The 21,987-nt window shown below is 45.3% G+C and overlaps 2 protein-coding genes across 9 annotated transcripts in view; one reads left to right on the forward strand and one right to left on the reverse strand.

Moving 5' to 3' along the window:
* The window catches only part of PHC1 (polyhomeotic homolog 1), a 36,331-nt gene extending 27,891 nt beyond the window's left edge, over positions 1-8,440 (forward strand). For 5 of the 6 annotated variants that reach the window (XM_082204655.1, XM_082204654.1, XM_082204656.1 and 2 more), the window contains 6 exons: positions 323-531; positions 758-872; positions 1,380-1,488; positions 3,383-3,530; positions 5,811-6,042; positions 6,658-8,440. In XM_082204655.1, the coding sequence (XP_082060781.1) occupies positions 323-531; positions 758-872; positions 1,380-1,488; positions 3,383-3,530; positions 5,811-6,042; positions 6,658-6,812 (968 nt within the window). In that variant the 3' untranslated portion in view covers positions 6,813-8,440. The remainder of the gene's footprint in view (positions 1-322; positions 532-757; positions 873-1,379; positions 1,489-3,382; positions 3,531-5,810; positions 6,043-6,657) is intronic. The other variant, XM_082204657.1, reaches the window with a different exon arrangement.
* Positions 8,441-9,824: 1,384 nt separating this feature from the next.
* M6PR (mannose-6-phosphate receptor, cation dependent) lies at positions 9,825-21,428 on the reverse strand. 3 transcript variants are annotated; one of them, XM_082205128.1, is made up of 7 exons: positions 21,231-21,428; positions 19,202-19,374; positions 16,729-16,895; positions 16,527-16,636; positions 15,526-15,656; positions 12,975-13,101; positions 9,825-11,446 (listed from the first exon to the last, which is right to left on the reverse strand). In XM_082205128.1, exons 1-7 carry the CDS (start codon positions 21,411-21,413, stop codon positions 11,324-11,326), a joined length of 1,014 nt encoding a protein of 337 aa, XP_082061254.1. In that variant the 5' UTR covers positions 21,414-21,428; the 3' UTR covers positions 9,825-11,323. The 3 variants fall into 3 exon arrangements, with proteins under 3 accessions (XP_082061254.1, XP_082061255.1, XP_082061256.1); XM_082205129.1 differs by lacking the exon at positions 21,231-21,428 and adding an exon at positions 20,948-21,134; XM_082205130.1 differs by lacking the exon at positions 21,231-21,428 and adding an exon at positions 20,866-20,889.
* Positions 21,429-21,987: the final 559 nt, after the last annotated feature.

Below are 21,987 nucleotides of genomic sequence, written 5' to 3' on the forward strand. Positions count from 1 at the left end.
CGGCTCATAAATGCAGTCCTGTGAATGCCTTTGGTCAACATGTGATCATCTTGTGTGTTTGGCATCCATGACTTGAAGTTGACAATGAGCAGGAGCTGTCCTGCCATAGTGGACATCTGCAGCTTTCTCTGCCCAGCTCTGCATGCCCTACGCAAGCCATACTGATACAGTAATGCTTGCAGTCCACAAATGTCGCAAACCAAGCCAATTCCGCCTATTTTTTTTATGTATGCAAATACATAATTTGCAAATACATTATTTGCATAGTTGCATACAGAATTCAGATGGGTCTAATTTGTTAATGCTGCTTCTGTTATTTCAGAGAAATCTGAGTCCCTCCCCAGTGCCTCCCCCAATGCACCTCCAAGTGACTCCAGCTCTGTCACTCCTACAGCTGCTCCTATGCCTACCTTAGCCATGTTGTCACGCCAGACGGGAGATTCCAAACCTCCGCAAGCCATTGTCAAGCCTCAGATTCTTACGCACATCATAGAGGGCTTTGTCATTCAGGAAGGGGCAGAGCCTTTTCCGGTAAGAGGGTTCAGCCTGGGGTATCTAGGGCAGGAACTGCTCTCTTCTTCTTTCTCTCTTTGTACTGTCAGCATGATCTTTTTGCTAACTTGGCTTATGTTAGCTAAAGCCAGGAAAGAAATTCTAGTAGTCCTGTAGTTGAAGCATGCTTAGCATCAGACAACGAAACTCTTGCACAAAGTTGCTTTCTGACTCGGGTTTCCCCCTTCCACTGTCTTGAATGCAGGTGAGCTGCTCTCAGCTCCTAAAAGAATTTGAAAAGCCCCTTCAGGGAGGAGTTCCCTCTAGGCAAACCGAGAACCAGGCTAGCAACTCCCCAGGAGGGGAAAGCATTGCTGCAGGTGAGTCGCCTCTAGGGACTGTAGTCGATGAGAAGGAGTAGGGTGGGGTAAGGGTCTTTCAAGTTCTACGTTCACATTTTCCACCTTTGTCAAACACGTAGGTTACTGAGAGCCAAGCCAAATGCTTAGCTTTAATTACTCTTTCCTGAAAGGGTGCCCAGGGGAAAGGAGAAGGAGTGGACGTGCTGTATTGGATCACATGGTTTATACTAAAGCGCTACCCATTTTATCTGTGGAATAAGGAAGAGCACCACTTCACACTCTCAAAATAAGCATAGGTGAACAAGGGATGTGCTTTTCTTACACACAGCTTTGCAGATCTAATGGCTAATGGGGTTTCCAGTTCTTTCTCTCTGGGGAGTCTCCCATACTTGGCTTTCAACAGAGAGTATAGCTTGCTATCAAACAGACAATCTTAAGCTTGCATTCTGATGTTGCTGGTTAATGAAGCTAGTTGTTTTACTAACTATTAAGCTTGCATTCTGTCTGCTTCTCCTGCTTCCTCAGAGCAAGACAAGAAAGGGAATCTGCTGAAATGCGAGTTCTGCGGAAAATACGGCCCAGCCAATCAATTTCGTGGTTCCAAAAGGTTCTGTTCTGTAACGTGTGCCAAGAGGTAATGGCGCTTGGAAACTCCTCCTTGAGACTTGATAATGATGGAGACAGGTGTGTTTCCCTGGGGATACCATTCCACAGATGGGAGCCACCCCTGCAAAGTCATTTTATTGTGGTCAGTGGCCAGTATCAGGATAAAATCACTGAAAAGGCTTGCTGTCACGTGGTTACCCTCTGCACCTCCTTTGAGTGAGCACTTGTAGAAGGGACCCCAATGGACTGTAGAGCCTGGGCTGGTAGAGGCACTTGTTGAGCTACTCTGGTCTTGAAGCTTTATAGGTCAAAACCACCACTTTGAATAGAGACTGGAAACTAATCAGTAGCCACTGCAGTTGGGCCAGAACCGATGTAATATTTTCAGATCTTCCGGTCCCGGTCTCACCACCGAATTCTACACCAGAAGTATTTTACAAAACATCTTCAGAATCAGCTGCGTTTGCAAAGCATTGAAGTATCCTAAAATACAGGCTACCATAGCATAAACAACTGAAGGTTATCCCTGTCCAGATAGGGTTACAGTTGAGCCACCAGCCAAAGTTAATGGAAGGCACTTTGTGCCACCAAGGCCACCATAAAAAGGTAAAAGTAAAGGTACCCCTGCCCGTACGGGCCAGTCGTGTCCGACTCTAGGGTTGTGCGCCCATCTCACTTAAGAGGCCGGGAGCCAGCGCTCTCCGGAGACACTTCCGGGTCACGTGGCCAGCGTGACGAAGCTGCTCTGGCGAGCCGGCACCAGCACAGCACACGGAAACACCGTTTACCTTCCCGCTATAAAGCGCTACCTATTTATCTACTTGCACTTGAGGGTGCTTTCGAACTTCTAGGTGGGCAGGAGCTGGGACCGAAAGACGGGAGCTCACCCCGCCGCGGGGATTTGAACCGCCGACCATGCGATCGGCAAGCCCTAGGCGCTGAGGTTTTACCCACAGCGCCACCCGCGTCCCTAAGGCCACCATATATTGCTCTTAATTCTTCTCCTCTGTTAGAAGGAAGTCTTCATCTCCTAGGATCACTCCACTAATTGGACAGGAGAGGGACATTATACAAAAGTAGTCATGTGGTTCCTTACCTCTCCCAGCCCCCTGGGGACTTATCCCATTAGTGGATGGATGCCTCCTTCTACCTGCTCAAGAGAAAGTACTTTTTCAATAAGAAAGGTAAAGGGACCCCTGACCATTAGGTCCATTCGTGGCCAACTCTGGAGTTGCGGCGCTCATCTCACTTTATTGGCCGAGGGAGCCGGAGTACAGCTTCCGGGTCATGTGGCCAGCATGACTAAGCCGCTTCTGGTGAACTAGAGCAGCACATGGAAACACCGTTTACCTTCCCGCTGGAGCGGTACCTATTTATCTACTTGCACTTCATGCTTTCAAACTGCTAGGTTGGCAGGAGCAGCGACCGAGCAACGGGAGCTCACCCCATTGCGGGGATTTGAACCACCGACCTTCTGATCAGCAAGTCCTAGGCTCTGTGGTTTAACCCACAGCGCCACCCACGTCCCTTTCAATAAGTACCCTTTCTGAATAGCACCTAGAATGTTTCAGGCACCTTTATAATGAATTATTTCCCTGGAAAGCAAGTCCGAAAGTTGAGGTTAAACCTGTACAGACAGTGTTACCCTGGGTATTAGGGTTGCCTTTCCCATTAGATTCCTCAAGCCCAGTTTTAGAGGGTAATAATTTAGAGGCTGTATGTTGCTTCTACCTCCTGATGGAAAGATCTCAATAAGCCTGGTTAGATGGCTGATGTAGAAACGACTCTTCATGTAGGGCTTGAGCACTCCCATACTCAAAACTGTTTTGCTGGAAAAGGACTAGCACGTTAGAATTTTCAGCTTGCAGAGGAATTCTCAAATGAGCCTTGCTTCATTTATTCTTCCTTCTTTCTTGTGCCAGGTACAATGTGGGCTGCAGTCACCAACTTCGGCTTCAAAGGAAAAAAATGAAGGAGCTCCAGGAAGCAAACTATGCCCGACGACGACGGGGGCCTCGGCGCAGCAGCTCAGAGATTGCCCGAGCCAAGATACAGGGCAAGCGTCACCGGGTAAGGGTATACTTCCATCCCTCATTCCTCCTTGCCTAGGACAGGAGAGTTTCACCTGCTCTGGTGCTGTGAGGGTTTATCTGGCAGGGACTGGGGGTCTTTTAAATCTGTTGCTTAAAATATTTATACCCTGCCGTTCTTATATAAATAACAGCATACAGCATTGTAAAAACAAGAATAAAAGAAACATCAATTAAAGCCATCAATAAAATAGTTCAAAAGGAGATGAGGGCAATATTTGCTAAGGCCGTTGAAGTACTGGAATTGTACTTAAGACCCCACAGAACCTGGCTAAAGCCTAGGGGAAATAGGGAAATATTTCCAAAAGATAGAGATTAGATTCTTGCCTTCTTTGACGCTTTTGAGGCTCCTTTGAGAGAACAGTGGCCTAATCTTCGAGCCTCCAGAACTGGAGTAAAAACACACCTTTAACTTGCTGAAGGAATGTATGGTCCTGTGTAAGCTCCTACACTAGATGCCCAAGTGGCTGTGCTTGTCTCTGGTGTGGTTATGTTTGTTGAATGGGGATTAATTATTAGGGAATGCATGACAGAAAGGAGCTACCGACCCACAAATTACACAAGACGTGTCTCCAGTCATGTTGACCACAGACTCCCAACTCAAATAAGGGCTAGAAAATACTGCCTTTGCAGCATATGCCATCCTGACTGTTACACAGTTGTCTGTCAGTGGCGTAAGTTCCAATATTAAAGCCAAGCGAAGTCTTCTATTTAAAAACCCGGAACTGGAGACTTAAAACCCAGATTAAGTCTGGCCAGTTTTGCCTTATGGCACACTTGGGTTTATATGCACTCCACCATGAGAAAAATTCCCAGGCGGGTGGAAACTCTAAGTTACTAGACTTTGGTGAAGAGAATCTTGTACTTCAGTGGAGAAGAGTGCACATTTGTTACTTAATTCATAATAAGTAAACTGCTGTTTTCTAATGCCACCACTAGAGGTCAGGTGGGATCTTCTGGATAAGCCCCTCTGATGCCCACTCTTTCTGCTTAGAGACTACTGATTTCTACCTTACACTCATACTTGGGTCAGAGATCAAGGCCAGGTGTTTTTGTTTCTATCCCTTAGTAAATGAGGAACACGAACATGTTTTTATGCTGGCCTATGGCCATAATAAAGATTCTTCTTCATGTTAGGAATCCTTTTTTTCCTTCTAAGACATACCCTTTGAGGTGGATTGTACGCCTATAATGAATCCTTATTCCAGTAAAGGATCCAGGGAAGTTGCATAGCAACAACTATCTCCTTGCAAAACAAATGGGATGGTCCCCTGCTTAATATCTTTACACACCTTTCTCCTCTGTGCTTACTAGGAGGATGGCAATTTTCTGTGGACTCTTAAAATGGACTCTTACTTGACTTGGTCTCTGCTCCCTCAGTTCATACATGTTCTCAGCACTTCTTCTAGATAACTACTGAATAAGCAAGAAGAATCTACCTATCGGCAGGTGCCTGCCCTGCTCCTTCTTGTAAACTAAGATTGTGCTGTTCGTTCATGGGAATATGGGTAGGGGCTGTATAAAAATAAGTAGGTTGAGCTGATTTTAGAACAGTAGTCCAACCTGGAGAGGCTGGCCTGAGTTAACCCAGATTTGTGCTTTTCTGTGCCTTGTGTTTTGTTTCTAATCAATCATCTCTGAGAGTATCCAAACAATATGTCAAATCTGATTAAAGGTGTGATCTGACGTAAGAAAAAATTAATATCCTATGTCTGGTGTATGCTTACGCTCAGACATAGGATATTGCATTTTCCGTACATCAGATGAGACCTTTAATCCCTGGTGATAATACTATCTGGATACTCTCAAAGATGTCAAATTAGAAACAAGACACAATGGACATGCCATCCTTATGAAAAAGGAGGGACAGAAGAGCACCAAGCCGGGTAAATGGTCAGTATTGCCAAATCTTGTTCAGTGTACCAGAGTATGTACATCTTCAATCTGTGAGATGAAGCTAACAGTTAACAGGTATTGAACTCTAGAATATTTAGTAGCTTGGGCCCAGTATGTACTTGATGGCTTCTCCCCACGTTCATTACCATGATCAATTAAGAGTGTCCAGTCATGCAGTCACTGTTTCTCTGACAGTCTAATTGCAGTGCAACTGCTCCCAAGATACTTGCTAGGCAACAACTAAAGCAGTAAAGGGACTGTGTAGGAACCCAGGTCTTGTGCATCATCTTACGTTTTCTCAATGACTACCCCCAACCTACGGATTTCCCCCTCTTGTTTTATTTCTGGTGCTTGCATCTTTCAGGGCCAAGAAGACTCTAGTAGAGGATCTGATAACTCCAGTTATGATGAAGCATTGTCCCCAACATCTCCTGGACCCCTTTCTGTGAGGGCTAGTCATGGAGAGCGAGACCTTGCCAGCTCCAACATGTCTCAGCCTACCCCTGACCTCCATGGCATCAACCCGGTCTTCCTCTCCAGCAACCCCAGCCGCTGGAGTGTAGAGGAAGTGTATGAGTTCATTGCATCTCTGCAAGGTGAGTCTGACACCACCAGAAGAGGAGTGAGATTAGACGACAAGGTGCTTGGGTATAACTGGGGTTTCAGTCTGTGGAACGGTAATATACAGTCATACCTTGGATCCCGAACGCCTTGGCTCCCAAATGATTGAAACTCGGAAGCGAGTGTTCCAATTTTTGAACAATTTTCGGAAGCCAAACATCCTGCATGGCTTCCAATTGGCTGCAGGAGCTTCCTGCAGCCAATCAGAAGCCGCGTTTTGGTTTCTGAACGTTTTGGAAGTGAAATGCACTTCCCAAACATATTCCATTCGACTTCCAAGGTACCACTGTACTATGAACACCTTTCTGTGTTCTCCAGGAATTATGAAGGTCATGACGATAGATGACTTATCTGTATGTTAACAGCATAATCACTGAAAATGTGAGCTGTAGCCTAGGAAATTCCATTTCAGCCAGCTTTCCTTCAGCAAGCCTTTCTTCTTTCGCTCACTCACCTCAGACCTGTTGTGAGAATTATTAAGATTGCTAAGGGATTTGATACAAACACCCTGTTCTTCAAAATGACATCAACTGCTTGCCTCTTTGACATCTCACAAGGTGTTTTGTTTTTTTGCTTCTTGAATCCTATAGGCTGCCAGGAGATTGCGGAGGAGTTTCGGTCACAGGAGATTGACGGTCAGGCTTTGCTCCTACTGAAGGAAGAGCACCTCATGAGTGCCATGAATATCAAGCTGGGTCCTGCCCTCAAGATCTGTGCCAAGATCAACATCCTCAAAGAGACCTAGTAACGCAAGATGCCAGAGTTCTCTCCCTCTTCGCGCTGGGACCATTTCAAGCTCTCAACACTGAATGGAGGGAAACTGACCTCTCTTAAAAGCCAGTCTTGGTGCTACATGGAGGAAGTATATCTCCCCAGGAGGCCTTGAAACACCTCTTCAGGAGTATCTCATGTTGCCTGAAAATTAGCCTCTGAATCGTTCTGGTGGCAATACAGCAAGGATGATGAGAGTTCTCTGGTGAGGCTTCTCAGAGAAAGGGCTGAGAAGGACCCTTCCTCTTCTCAGAATTAGAGTTGCTTTGGTTTTCTCATTTTCCTTCCCATGCGGTCTTTTCCCCTCCTACACAGATTCATTTTTCCAGGGAACCAGTTAGTGCTGAAGTTTGGGAATGGGCTCTTTTGATGAGGGAGGGAGGGGAAGTTGGAAGGCCCTTTAAATGACGCCTTTCTCAGTTCATAGCGTCACGTGGAATTAAGTAGCAAACTGACCCCATACAGAACACTGGAAAGTGTTCTGGATCACTTAAGGATTGGAGCTTGTTCATGCCTAAATAGGACCCTTGCCAAGACAACATGAGCACTTCTATGATATCAAGGGATTTTTTAAAGAAAAAACTTTAATTCTACATGTCTTGTGGAGTTGAAAGATGCCATTCAATATCCAAAGGAGAATCCAATTGTACTGAAGCACCATTTGTTTCTATCTTGCTTTTGAATTTTTTCTTTTACTAGTTTTGTATCTTGCCCTCCCCCTGAGAGCATATGGGACAAAGCTTCTTCTAGCAGGTTTGTATCTCCTGTCAGAAGCCTGTTTATTTTTGTTTATTATACAAATATTCTCTTCAGTAAAAAGAATGCTTCAAAAATTAAGTTGCCGGTCCTCTCGTGGCCTGATTTTTTTTTTCCTCCCCGACTTTCCTGATACACACCAGTGCAATAGTTTCACTTGGAGAGATGTATGGCAGGTTTAAATGAAGGCAAGCTTTGTTGCTGTTCATTGTTAAATCATTCAAAAGCAGGGTACAGCTTTGCTTTTAGCTACAAAAGGGATTTGTTACAATTCATACAGAGCATGTTCAAAATCTTAGTTTTGATGTAACCTGTATGTCTGTCTCAAAGTCTGTACCTTTCAAATTTTATGTTGTGTCTGAGAGTTTATACTAGGGCAGGTGTTTCCACTGTTCTGTGCTTGCATATTTCAGGCTTGTTCCAACCAGTGGTGATATCTAGTACTAATCATTACCCCTTTTGAAGTATGACTCTTCCAGTAATAGGTTTAGGGCAGTTTACAGTATCTGCTGGATGATAGCCATGACTTTTGGTCAAGGATGTGTTTTTCCATTCCTTTTTCCAACAACTGTTTTTAAGAGTTTTTTAAAGCAGTGTAACTTGAGGAGGGGGACACGTACTGAGCAGGGGAGCTATGGAGAAAGCTTTACTTGTACTTATAAAGCTAGGTGTGATACTTGTCACTGTAGATTGCAGTTAAGGATACTGAAATTTGTTAACTATGTTAACTTCAAATCTGAGATTGAAACTGTATGTCCTCTGCTACAGTTCTGGAACACTGAACAAGATTTAGCAATATTTCTTGGAGTATAGTAGTTTTAAACAATTAAACCTACCTTGCAATCATTTGTAGAGATTTCCATATATTTCTATAGTTTACTCATTTCTGTTGCAAACCTGTGCTTAAAATCTTAGCATAAAGCTCAGCTTAAGCATATTTACTTCTGCTTAGTAGAAATAGTGTTTAATAAGTTCTATCTGCCAAAATGTCATTTTAAAACTTTTTGAATGCTAGGGTATGTAGCATTTTCACAACTCAAACGGCCTTTTAAAGCCCACTAGAGGGAACCAGAGTTTTGGCAGTATTACTTCATGCCTACCAGCTGAGATTCATGCCTTAGCTTTCTGGGCTGTTGGCTCAATCAAGTTTCCTTCCATAGCACCAGGCGATCTTCCCCACCTCCTGCCCCAAGTTTGACATGGATTGTCCACCTGTTATTTGATGTCACAGTGACATCAAGCAAGCAGTTTTTGCCCACAAGGTTTGAAATCAACCTGAAAAGCACTGATGGGCAGCTGATTGTTGGATTTTGTAAAGTACTATGTTTGGGTTTTAAGACTCCATGATGTCAGATACAGGATGGTATGTGGGGCTTGGTGGTCTAACTAGGGGTCCCAATACGTTTTTTGTTTTCCAAAATGACCCAAATCTGAACACAAAGTTTAATATCACTAACAAATGAGAGCTTTTAACCACAAGGAGTATAGACTCTCTCGAGTACTCTGGAGAGTCAAATGTGCTCGGATTTCCTGTGCCATTAGTTAAAAGTGATCACCATTTTAATGTGAATTGAAGAGATTATAATAGCTATTATAGGAAGGGTGGGGGAAGCAGCAGCCATCTCATTGTGTGTGCTGGTTCATACTTCTTAACTACAAGAATAGCTTAAATAATGCTATAGCACTAAGCAAAAAGGTGTGGCTGAGGTGGCCTTTGACAGCATGTTTATGTGAAGCACAGCATTGGCCTGAATATAAGCCGCACTCCCCCCCCCCAAAAAAAAAAATTCAGACAGTGAAAAGTTAAAAGTGTGGCTTTTATTCATGACCTTGCGCTGTCAGCAAAGTGGTGTCCTCCCCAACCAAGGAAGCAGCCTGGGTATTGTCATTTTTCCTCCTCCCCCCATCAATTTTAAAGGTGCCGCTTATTTGCAGGTGCGGCTTATATTCGGGCCAATACAGTAGTTGATATTCCCAGTCCTTGAATTCTAAACTAGAGATACAGGTAACTGACATTTAAGCACTCTCCAGCCAAGTTCTGTGTTTGATTACTGAGCTATGTTCCCTCTCCTTGTGTGGCTGGGAGAGCAGGAAGAACAGGAAAGTAGTATTTGACGAGGTTAATTTGCTGCAGCTTTCTTTGACTTAAGAGAGGGGAACCTCCAGCCCTTCCATGTTGTTAAATTCCAACTCCCATCAGCATGTCTATGATTAACTCACAAACACACAGTTCAGGGCTTCAAGCCATTTTAATTTTAAAGTTGTGTCTTTGTACAAAGTTATTTAAACACCACCATGAAAAAGTGACCATTGCAGTGACCTTATCCCTGTTGGAGGGAACTTGAGACACTTGATGCAGCTTTGTTTATCTAATTTCATTCCAGCAGGAGAGCTGATCACTGCTCGAGTCAGAAAAGGAGAGATTTTGCCCTGCTGTGTACCCCACAGATTGCTGCTCAGTTTGAACCACCAGCTCTCCCTACAAAGTAAATGTATTATTCCTCACAAGAGATAGCTGGTGTTACTAGTGAATTCAGGAGACTTTGAACTGTAAATGGCTTATCTTCAAAAGTAAGGAATATTTTTGAGCTGCAGCTCTGATCTCTTCAGTAGGTGATAGCATAGCATGCACCAAGTAGAGAAAGCAATCTCTTAAAACAACAGACCTATCATGTCCCAATCCCTCCAGGAAGCAGATGAAGGTGCAGCTTAGATTAACATCCCTACTGAGAACAGACCAGCAGTGATGTTTGCACTAGTCTGGAAGGATAAAAGTTTATTCCATAGGTTTTTGTGGCTATGTCAAAAAACCTAAGGTGTTGACTAACCACCCAGACAGACTTTCATTCCTTATTCCCCCGTTGAACTACTAAGAAGACTGGTCTCCTTATATTTTTCAACCTCCGCCATAAGCACATATACAACTAAAGCTAGATAATTCCTCTTTCTCGTAAAGCATTTAAAGGGAGTGATAATGCAGGGACTCCACTCAGGTGCACCTGCTGTTTTAATAAACACTCTTTCCTCTTTGCCTCTGAAGTCTCCACCTCTATTTCAATTCAGGCCATATAGCAAAATATACATATTATTGCCATCATCATGGACCAGTGACTGGGGAAAAAAGAAGACCTCAAATCTACTTTTAATTCATACTTTAAGATGGAAGTCTCCAGACTGTCTGTCTACTGCATCTTAAAAGGGTGAATCTGAAAATGCAAGGAAAGCTCCCTCACCTTTCAAGAAAAATGTACAAATGAATAATTGAAAATAGAAATCCAGTGTTTTGTAGAATAAAGCCCATACAAAATATGTAAAAGCACTCAATCCCAGCCACTCTACCCACCCACCCCATACCCAAGGCTACTAGTATTTCCCTGCACCTTCAGGTTCTTCCCTTTAACTTCACATACTGAAGTTCCCCTTGCTGCTCCACTCCAAACCTACAAACACTTCTTCATAAGCTGGGGAAAGTCAGCCTCAGCAGGCAATCTAGAGAAGCATTTGCCCTTCAGGGCTCTGCCCAGTCCCCCTATTTCAAAGTTTGTTGCCACAGATTTTTACATTCATAAAAGCCCCAGTCCCAGTACTCATTCATAGCAGGAGAGGAAAAACGGGGCAGCCATGGTAAAAAGCAAGCAGCTTAAGGGGTGATCACAAGAAAGATGAGGGGGAAGCGACCAGGTGACACCCGCTTATGTGAACAAACAGGGAAGGACAAGAAACAAAAGATCACATTGGTAGCAAATGGTCATCTCGCTCTTCAGACTCTTCCCCTAGTTGGTCATCGCCAACACCACGATACGCAGCTGGTACATTCCTTGGTTTCGACCGGCACACAAAATCACAGCCATCCTGTAAACACACACAGGTTAATGTACAAATGCCAGACCCCGAATAGCGATTGCAGCATGAACCTCTGTCTCCATCCAGATTCCACCTCTTAGCATGATTTGAGGACTTCAATGCTGAAGGGACTATAGAAAGGCGTGGCAGCCAAATAAGCACAACTGCCGTACCTAAAGCACATCAAAGGCTTTGCATAGGCAACTAGTAAGTAAAAGTAAAAAAATTCCTTCCAGTAGCACCTTAAAGACCAACTAAGTTAGTTCTTGGTATGAGCTTTCGTGTGCATGCACACGAAAGCTCATACCAAGAACTAACTTAGTTGGTCTTTAAGGTGCTACTGGAAGGAATTTTTTTATTTTGACTATGGCAGACCAACACGGCTACCTATCTGTAGTAAGTAAAAGCTTAGCTTGAGAGTGTCAGCTCAGAAGTTCCCACAAGGAAACAAGCCTAGGCTGTGCCTCCCAGACAACTCTGAAGGGAAGCCTGTTGACAGGAATTTATTAGCTGCAATCTCCAACAAAAATAATAGCTATATTTGGACAACGCAATAAATCTGTTTATTTAGCCAGAACAAACTTTCAATTCATGCACTCCCTCTCGTTCAGTGCAGCTGCAAGGAACTGAAAGGCTCTGCTTCCATCTGATTAAGTATTAAGTATATCATTTTGTCCGAATGCAAACTGGGTAATCTCAAATTATTAGTTGACACAATGCAATTTCAAACCATGGCTCTGAGAGTGGCTTTTATCAAAAAGGTAGAGATTAATCACAGTCTGGCATTAGACATCATACTAAATGGCACTTTAAAAATTGTAACAAGCTGGGTCCCCAAGCTTCACTGTGGCTTCTTTACATGGGGGTGGGGGCACCTTTTCTGTCTAGGGGCCATTTTTATCTCCTTCCCTTGGAGGGCTGAATACGACAGGTGGGCATCACTATGGTGTCAGGTGATGCTGTGCTTTGAAACCCAAATTGTCAGGACTTCAAAGAACAGCACAGGGCTGTTTGAAAGTCCTTCGTTTTAGGAGATTCTGATGCAAACCAGCTCCTGAATCAGGATGGTGTTTGTCAGAATTCAATCCCATCCTCCCACACATCAGCTGATGTCATGAGGAAAATGGCTTTGTGGGCTATGATTGGTCCACAGGTTGGAGGTTACCCGGGCCTGCTTAAAACAAGATGTTAAAACAAGATTCATCAAAATGCCTGAATGCGCATACAGTGGTACCTCAGGTTACAGACGCTTCAGGTTACAGACGCCGCTAACCCAGAAATAGTACCTCGGGTTAAGAACTTTGCTTCAGGATCAGAAGAGAAATCGCATGGTGGCGGCAGGAGGCCCCATTAGCCAAAGTGGTGCTTCAGGTTAAGAACAGTTTCAGGTTCTTAAGTACTTAATCCGAGGTACCACTGTATACCTTTCCTGTGCCACAGGTAGACGCAGCTTGTGTGCATGATATCAGATGCAAACTCTGGAAGAATCGCAGGTTGCCCCTTGCTGCTGTACGAATTTGTCTGTTTTGCCACTTACTGCCACTAGGTTGCCCAGATCTTGCCAGAAGGCCAAGTGGGGGAACTGCTCCATGCCTTTTGCTCCCACCAGCAGACGCTGGTAAAGAAATCCCCCAATGAGGTACACTGCAACCAATGGAGCAAGCCTGAAAGAGAATGTCAAAATACAAACAAACCAGGAAGGCAAAAGCTATGATGATTTCTAATAAAACTCAGAACATGTTGATGTTCTATTACAAACCGCTTAAGAACTTATAATGAGGCTGGTTGGCATATGAGATTCCAACCTTTATGGTGTAATATGTGTTACTCCTAAAGCGTCTAGTCAAATTCTAATTTTGAGCAACCAGAGGAGAGCCCAATGTGCACAACTTTAGGCTTAATGGTTGTTAGGTATCACACTGAGTATACACAGCAGCATAAAATATGGGAAGGGAATGGGGATTAGGAATCAATATGGCAGGCAAATTATTTGCCCAGAAATGGGGAGGAAAATAGGTACACTTTAGGGAAACTAAATTGCAGGCTACATTTGAGGACATTTGTGCAAGTTTATTTCCCTGTACAGTGGTACCTCGGGTTACAAACTCGGCTAACCTGGAAGTAGTTGCTCCAGACTGCGAACTTTGCCCCAGGATGGGAACGGAAATCGTGCGCCAGCAGAAGGCCGCATTAGCGAAACCGCGCCTCAGGTTAAGAACGGACCCCCGGAATAAATTAAGTTTGCAACCCGAGGTACCACTGTATCCGTTTGTAACATCCAAATCTTCCAACATCTTGTGAGATTTGCTGAAGCCCAATCAGAAGCTGTGCTTATAATTCATGTCTAAACAGCAGTAATTTAGGCTCTCCTGTGCATCTATGAAATTGCAAGGCCCAGGGCATTTGTCACATGTATAATATAAACCAGAGCTTTCTAGACTGTGCGTCGTGACAAGTTAGTGTGTTGGTTGCAGTGTGTAGGTGTGTCCCACAAATGCTCCCCGCACTCCTCCCGGGGCTGGAAAGGGGTTAGTTTAACCTCTGGTTTGCTAGTAAAACTGAATTACTGTGTCGTGAAATCATGCATGTCTAAAAAGTGTGTCACCAACGTGAAAAGTTTGGAAAGCTCTGATATAAACACACACCATACTGTCATGCCTGCCTAAATACTTATCAGGAAGCCAGTGCCCCTAACTACATATGTATTCTTTTGTCTTAAAGCAACTGCCTTGGGATAAACCTTCCATTCCCCATGGCCAAAGACCTTTATTTCATTCACCCTATGCTCAATACAAAACCTGATTCTGTGGAATCACATTTACAGAAAAGTGTCTCGTGGATAAACTTTCAGCAGATTACTTTTCTAGACCCTTTCTAATAAGGCACTAAAAGTAGGGAACAGCACCATGGCACCCTTCTGTAATGGAGGACAATGTGTTCCACTGTTTCATTTCTACCTTGTATGCTCAGTTGACAAGGGCGGCATGGAATACTAATGTCCGATACCACATGTACTCTTCAAACTTTGTCCCCAATTCTGTTTAAAATCTGTACTGAACTGCCAGGTGACATACTTTGAAAATCTGGAATACTTTCTCGCCAAGTCCTGAGAAAGTGAAGATACTTGTTGGTAGGGTGTGTGCCTGTTTTGAGAGGTAGTTCCCAGCCAATTTTAGATGGGGTTGCACTTTGCAGCTTTGAATGCTTTTAAGATCTAGCCTTTAAGTGGCATCTATGGCGTCAAAGTGCAAGTATAAATAGGTACTGCTCTGGCAGGAAGGTAAACGGTGTTTCCGTGCGCTGCTCTGGTTCACCAGAAGTGGCTTAGTCATGCTGGCCACATGACCCGGAAGCTGTACGCCAGCTCCCTCGGCCAATAAAGCGAGATGAGCGCTGCAACCCCAGAGTCGGTCATGACTGGACCTAATGGGCTTAGGGCTTGCCGATCAGAAGGTCGGCAGCTCAAATCCCCGCGACAGGGTGAGCTCCCGTTGCTCGGTCCCAGCTCCTGCCAACCTAGCAGTTCGAAAGCACGTCAAAGTGCAAGTAGATAAATAGGTACCGCTCTGGCGGGAAGGTAAACGGCGTTTCCGTGCGCTGCTCTGGTTCGCCAGAAGCGGCTTAGTCATGCCGGCCACATGACCTGGAAGCTGTACCTTTTTATGGCATGAAGTGCCGTCTACGTTCTAAGTCTGTTGCCCACCTTCCCACCCGAAAAGAAACAGCCACTATTCATGAACTGGTGGCATACAACTTACACTGCCATGATGCACTGAATGGGGGGACACATTTGAAATTTCAACTAGTCCAAAGTACAGGCCTTAAGATTGTACACATATACACCAGGATGTTGGTACCAAATCTCATGTCTTTCTGGCACCAAGTAAAGAACTTATTGTTGAAACCAGGCACTATTAAATTGTATTATCAGAATAGCTTTTATCTCTCAAGTTGCTCTGATGCTGCTCAGTTTTAACTGTTATCTTCATTTTTCAATCCCATTTTATTTGTTTAAAAAGAATATGCATATAAGCTACCCTGGAAATTGCTAAACTAGATGGAGTATTAAAACTTTTAGACAAACTTACGTAATGAGCAATATAGAGCCAATACTTAAGTGAGCGTCTTCTGGAGGGCAGGCCAAGCTGCTCTCTAATTCAAAGAGGTAGAAGCATTCCTCCATCTTTTCTCGTTCTTCTGACACCATGGTGAAACCACTCTGTTTATGGGAAGATAGCAGACTCATGGAAGCCCAGTAAAATACATCTATCACCTTAAATATATACAAGGGACAAAGTTCCGTCCTTCCCCAGAGATCTATGCTCGCCAGTGTCCTTCATCTTCTTCAAGAACCATCTAACAGTGCCACCTCCCACTTCTGAGTGAGCGAGATACATTGTTCAGATAAATATATGCTGTAGGCTTCCTGGGTTGTACTTTAAAATGCTAGTAGGAGGCTCTGTGTTTGACTTTTTCTTTGCAACAGGAACTTCCCAGCCCTCCCAAAAGCCCTGGACTACCCTTCTTCGGGTGGCGCTGTGGGTTAAACCACAGAGCCTAGGACTTGCTGATCAGAAGGTTGGCGGTTCAAATCCCCACGACGGGGTGAGCTCCCATTCCTCGGTCCTTGCTTCTGCCAACCTAGCAGTTCGAAAGCACGTCAAAGTGCAAGTAGATAAATAGGTGAACGGCATTTTCATGCGCTGCTCTGGTTCACCAGAAGTGGCTTGGTCATGCTGGCCACATGACCTGGAAGCTGTACGCTGGCTCCCTCAGCCAATAAAGCGAGATGAGCGCCGCAACCCCAGAGTCGGTCACGACTGGACCTAATGGTCAGGGGTCCCTTTACCCTTCTTCAAAATGTGTTCATTTTCTAAGTGAGCAGCCTTTCCCCTCCCACCAACATACAAGTTCAAGCATAGTGGTATTCCTGCCAAGCTGAAAAATCTCATTTTCCAAGCATGTAATTCAGCTCTTAAATTATTCAGCGTGATTAGTACTGGAGGTAATGTAATGAGGGGTGACTCCTAACCATTGGCCAATATACCCTGGAATTATTTTTTAATAACCCTTTCCAGTAGCTACTCACTGCTAGTGTCTTCTTGTTGCAGGTGATCATTACTATGGCTTTTCTCGGCTCCTTCCCACAGTGGCTAGTATAGGGGTCTCCCCCCTTATAGGTCAGTAAAATCCATGAACCTGCCAAGACAGAAAACCAAGACACCCTGTGAGGCATGTGTGGTATTGGAAGAGCAATGGATAAGAGTTGTTGAAGGATAAATGTATCTTACTTCCACTGGCAAGATGGGTTTCGTTGATTCGTCCCAACACCATTGTCTGTTGCTTATTGTTGATCTGCACCAGGCCAGAATTGGTCTTATTGCTAGCATTTCGACACACCCGAAACTTGTAGGTGTATTTCTCACCTTCACTCTCACCTTCACCTTCAACTTCAAAACTGCAGAGGGAGATGCCACAGAGTGAAGCCTTACAAACATTGGTGCTCACACATTTGCAGGGGTGGTGGGGATCCTAACAATAGTCCTTCTCACTCAAACGAAGGAGCATCTATACCAGCCAACCCTCTTTCATTCCAAATTCCATTAGGAGAGGTTTTCACAAACTTTAAAAAAAAATCATGTTCTACAAATTCTGCTCTAAAGTGAATGAGAAACACCCCAAATCCTGAGGCATGAAAAAAGGGAGATCAGCTGTATCTCCATTTTTTTTAAAAAAAACAACAACTATTTGTTACCTGCTCATTACAAGAAGTCCCAGGGTGGGGAATACAAATTAAAATACAACTGTATTTAAAATCCAAAAGCTGAAGACACTGATCTAAGTAAAACAATACAGCTTTGGATACAGAAAACTCACATCCAGCCATCCCCCAAATGCCTGTCTCTGGGCCTGAAGCCAGTTTGAAATCAGTTCGGATTAATCTACTTCCTCCAATAATGCCTGCTGGTGGCTTGCCGCCAGCCTCTCAAGAATCTTGCCCAAGATTGTGAACAGGCAATTGTAATGTAACACTTCTGGTCCTTCAAGGCAGGCAGCACACCCCGCTTCTGCAGTAAGGAACTGATCAATCCTTGAGTCCACTCCACCAATCCCCTCTGGATAGCTGTGTAAGACATGATGGGCAAGGGTCAGTCAGCCAAACTCCTATAACCAGCTTCTCCACTGAGCCAACAAATCCTGAGTTAGATGGTCATCTGGCATTGCTATAATTGGTGCCCAGAACTTCAGAGATACCCTATGTTGGGCAGATGTAATCAGCTTATTCACCACCCGAAACAGCCCTGCTGGACTGAAGAGGCTCTGGTGGCAGAGAGGCACACTTTATTTGCCGTCACCGCTGCCATGCGGTATGCATGACCAAGTACTCTTGCCTTTATCTGGTCAGTGTTGCATTGGGATTTGCACTATTTACAATCTAGCCATTGCTGCTCCTGTTTAATCATGCAGTTCCCTGGTATACCAGACATGCTCACCAGTTGCAATGATGACCCCTGAAGCAACTGTGTTTATGGCCCAGTGCATCTTGCTGTTCTACAGCAAGAATAGAGCCTCAACAGGAGTGCCAGCCATCTCAGCTGGAAAATCCCCCAAAGTATTCAGGAACCTTTGTGAGTCTATTAGTCTCCAGGGTGGACCATCTCAATAGGCCCTCCATCCCTATGGGTAATACAATCAGAGGGAATCCAAACCATATCAGGAAATGGTCCATCCAGGACAACGGCCTCATTACAAACCCCACAATCAACTGAACCAAGCTATCCCTCTCTGTTGCAAAGACCAGGTCCAGAGTACGTTTGTTTGGACACATGGGTTGCACCACTGATTGATCAGGACAAATCTATGGTTGTCCAGGTGGCCATGAGGTCCCAAGCTAGTTCACTGGAGGCTGAATTGGAGTGGGTGTTGAAGGTACGTGGCACCACTCTGGAAGGATTCTCCACCACCATGCTCAAGGTAACCTTCAGGTTAGCAAAGGAAGTGCCATGCAATGGGGTGGACAAGAGACCAGCAGCATCCCCAGTCTGTTCCAATGACTCAACACCATAAAACCCCTCAAATCTAGTCAGTAGAGTTTGGCCTCCTTAGGGATTACAGCTGTGACTCTTCCCAACCCAGTTGGGATTGGTGCCACACCAAGTAGCTGGAGACCAAAAGCTGAGTTAATGCCTAATCTTCCCAGGCTGCTCACCCAGGTGTCAATAATGAATATCTGCATATTTCCTTTTGTAGATTTTGTAATGCGGATTGGTGGGGAAACTATTCAAGTAGTGCAAGAACAGAGGTGCTGTTTCAGGCATGGCCAAACTTGGCCCTCCAGATGTTTTGGGACTACAACTCCCATCATCCCTAGCTAACAGGACCAGTGGTCAGGGATGATGGAAATTGTAGTCCCAAAACATCTGGAGATTATATCGGAGACTTAGTAAGGGCATTAAGTATCTATACCAGATGTCCACAAGGCCTCATGAACAACAGAATATTGCCAATGAGCTGTTAATTTTATTGGGGGGGGGGAGAATAAACTCCTTCAGCAGCCATCTTTTCACAACAGGAATGCAATCGGTATGAGCAAGTAGAATTCTTATGAGAATCACTTGTTGACACTAGCTGGGCCTGACGAGTAGCTAAGGTGGTTGGATATTCCCCAAGGGCAGTGACTCAAAAATCCCTCTTGAGCAATTGCTCCTGACATCGCCTACACTGAAGCCACCCCAACAAGTCAATCAGCCACAGGCACTGTACCTTCTGCCGAAAATTGGCGTCAACCTCTCCAGCAGCTTCTTTTCTTTTGTGGATTCACTGCGTTCCTCCCCAAGTAGATCACATTCATTGTCCTTTGCCATCACAGTGGTTATGAGGGCTAGCAGCACAGCATGGAAGCAAGGGTGAGCCAGGAACATTCTACAAGCAGTTGTCTAGAGTAAGGGCAGGTGATGAAAAACAGATGTAGACAAGGCGTTAATATGGCAGCCTGACATATGAAACCTGAGTTGCAGAGCTCAATTGAACAATCAATGTCTACTTTTTCATTATAGCTTTTACATGGAAAGGTGGACATTCTATAAGCAATCTCACAGTCCTGAATTAAGAGACAACTGGGATACTAGTCTCACATAAATGACAACCTGCAATAATTTGGCACTGAGAGAGAGGAAATTCACTACTTTAAGGCAGGAGCAGCCAACTGGATCCTCTCAATAGGCTGAACCCTTATTTCCCCCAACAAATATGTTTCACATCCTCTATTTGAAATGTATGAAGAACATCTTCTATTCAGTGTTTCTTACTATCGTTATGGCTCATCTCAAACCACTCTCAGAAACTGTTAATTCTGCATTGTCATATGCTATTTTTATGTTGTTAATCATTAAAACAAGAAGTGAGCATCTCATAAATGATGATTCACTCAGACCACACATGGAAGCTTTTAGAAATCAGTCAGTAGGTGCATTTTGCTTTTTTGTTTTGCATTTCAAGCCATCCAAATGTAGGTGGGCTGCACGATAATTTCTGCGAATGTATTCTGCGAACGAAGGCTGGCTTAATGTCTTTGATGCATGAATAGTCACCTTCTTTCTAAGGACGGGTACAGCACGGCCAAATTTAAGCAGCTCATAAAATGCCATTGACTTTGTTGATAAATTTTAATACATATTCGTATACTTGAAAGCTCCATTTTGGCGAAATTGCCCATTGCAGAGTCATCTTGCTCAGGTCCTGAGCGTAGCCTTTCATGTTGGAAAAATTCACCTTGGAAGACTCTCTCTGCTCTAACTCTGGGTGTGGGCTTTGAAAGATCAGTCCAGGAAAAGTCAACATCTTCTCAGTTACTGAGAATCCACTCTCACCCTTGATAGCCCGAAATGGATGTTTCGGGGATGCACCATTTGAAACATTAAATCCTAGGGATTTGGGGTTAGGCGCGGAGGAGGCAGCCCTTGCGCTCAGAATTGCAAAGAATCTGTGCCAGAGAGGGGTGGAGAGAGCTTTGGAAAGAGCCGCATACAGGTGGCGGCGGGGGTGGGACGAAACTGCTGAGGAGGCCTCGTTCCCGTCACTCGAGTTGCGGGGGCAGAGCGCCACGCGGAAAGCGCCACTGGTACCCCCACCTGCCTGCGGCTCACGTGTCCGCCCCGCTTCGCGTGCAGACGTGACGAAAAGCGCGCGTGTCCCTGCGACGGGTTCGCCCTTCGGCATGGCAGGCGCCGGGCGCCTCTACCTCACCCCTGCTCTACCTCACCCCTGCGAAGCCCTTCCCTGACCCCCCCTCACCCCCCATGTCCCTAAAAAGCCCCGCCATTTCCACAACTCGACTGCCGCCGCCAGGCTTCTTCAAAGGGGGGGGCGAGGCCGTAGCTTTCGGAGGAGGGGGCGGGGGGGGTCCCACATGCCCTCCGCCCCCTCACCTCTCTCGTCCCCCGGAGCCTGCAGCAAGCGAGGTGCGGCTGAGGGGAGATGGGGAGTAGGGTCACGGAGCGGCGCCGTCACCTGGGGCTGCCCCGGCGGCCCAGTGCGGCGCTCGACGTCGCGTCTCGGCCTTCCTCCCCGCGCCTGTCGCCGGCCCCCGAAGCCGTTACCGGAGCCCGGAGGAGGAGGAAGAGGAGGGCGGCTCGTGACCAGTCATGCTACACAAGCGGAAGAGGAAGCAGCAGCTCGGGCCGTACAGCCGAAGGCTCATCCTCTTGTCGACCGGAAGGAGGAAGCGGGGTAAGGGGCGGTTTTGGTCCAATCGGGTGGAAGCGGCTTGCCGAGTCGTTTCGCCTTCACCTACCTCCGGCCCCGCCTTCCCGTGCTTGCAACATGACCAATGAGAGGCGGAGGAGCGGGTTCGGGGAGGGGCTTCGGCGTGACAGGCGACTCGGGGCCCAACCCGCCTCCGTTCCAGTTCTTGGTCTTTAAGTAGATCTCGACGACGACAAGGAGGAGGGAGATTGAAGGCGAGGGCGGCTCTCATTGGCTCTTCAGCGGCTGTCACGGGATAGTCACGAGGCCCCCCTCCCTCCCCTTCAGATTTTGAATATCTGACTGTTTATTAAATGAATGGGATAAATAAAATGCTGCGCAGTGTGTTATTGTCATGTTCGCTATTATGCTACGCGCTTTTTGGTGTTTAAATGCTGCAAGCCGCCTCGGCGACCCTTGGATGAAGGGCGGTGTATACAAATTTAATAAATAAGATTTAAATGAATAACGTATTCGCGTTTTTATATCGCACTTTTCTCACGCCAAGCAGCTCAAAAGTTTAGCACGGGGTTCTCCTTCCCCTTCCTCTTCTCAACCATTGCTTTTCTCCTACATAATTCTAGCTCCTTCTTTTCTTAAATCAGCATTTCCCCTAAAGAACGTGCTCAGATTATGGTCATGAACTAGAAACTCAAAATTGTTAGCTTTTGTTTTATGAAGTTGCTGCCGTTCTCATGAAAGGAAACACAGCTGTTGCTTATTCAATTATTATTATTAAAGACATCTGAAGGCAGTCCTGTTCAGGGAAGTTTTTAATATTTAATGCTGTATTTTTAATACTTGAT

The sequence above is a fragment of the Podarcis vaucheri genome (genome assembly GCF_965113315.1).
Source record: "Podarcis vaucheri genome assembly, chromosome: 17".
In the NCBI taxonomy this organism is placed as follows: domain Eukaryota; kingdom Metazoa; phylum Chordata; class Lepidosauria; order Squamata; family Lacertidae; genus Podarcis; species Podarcis vaucheri.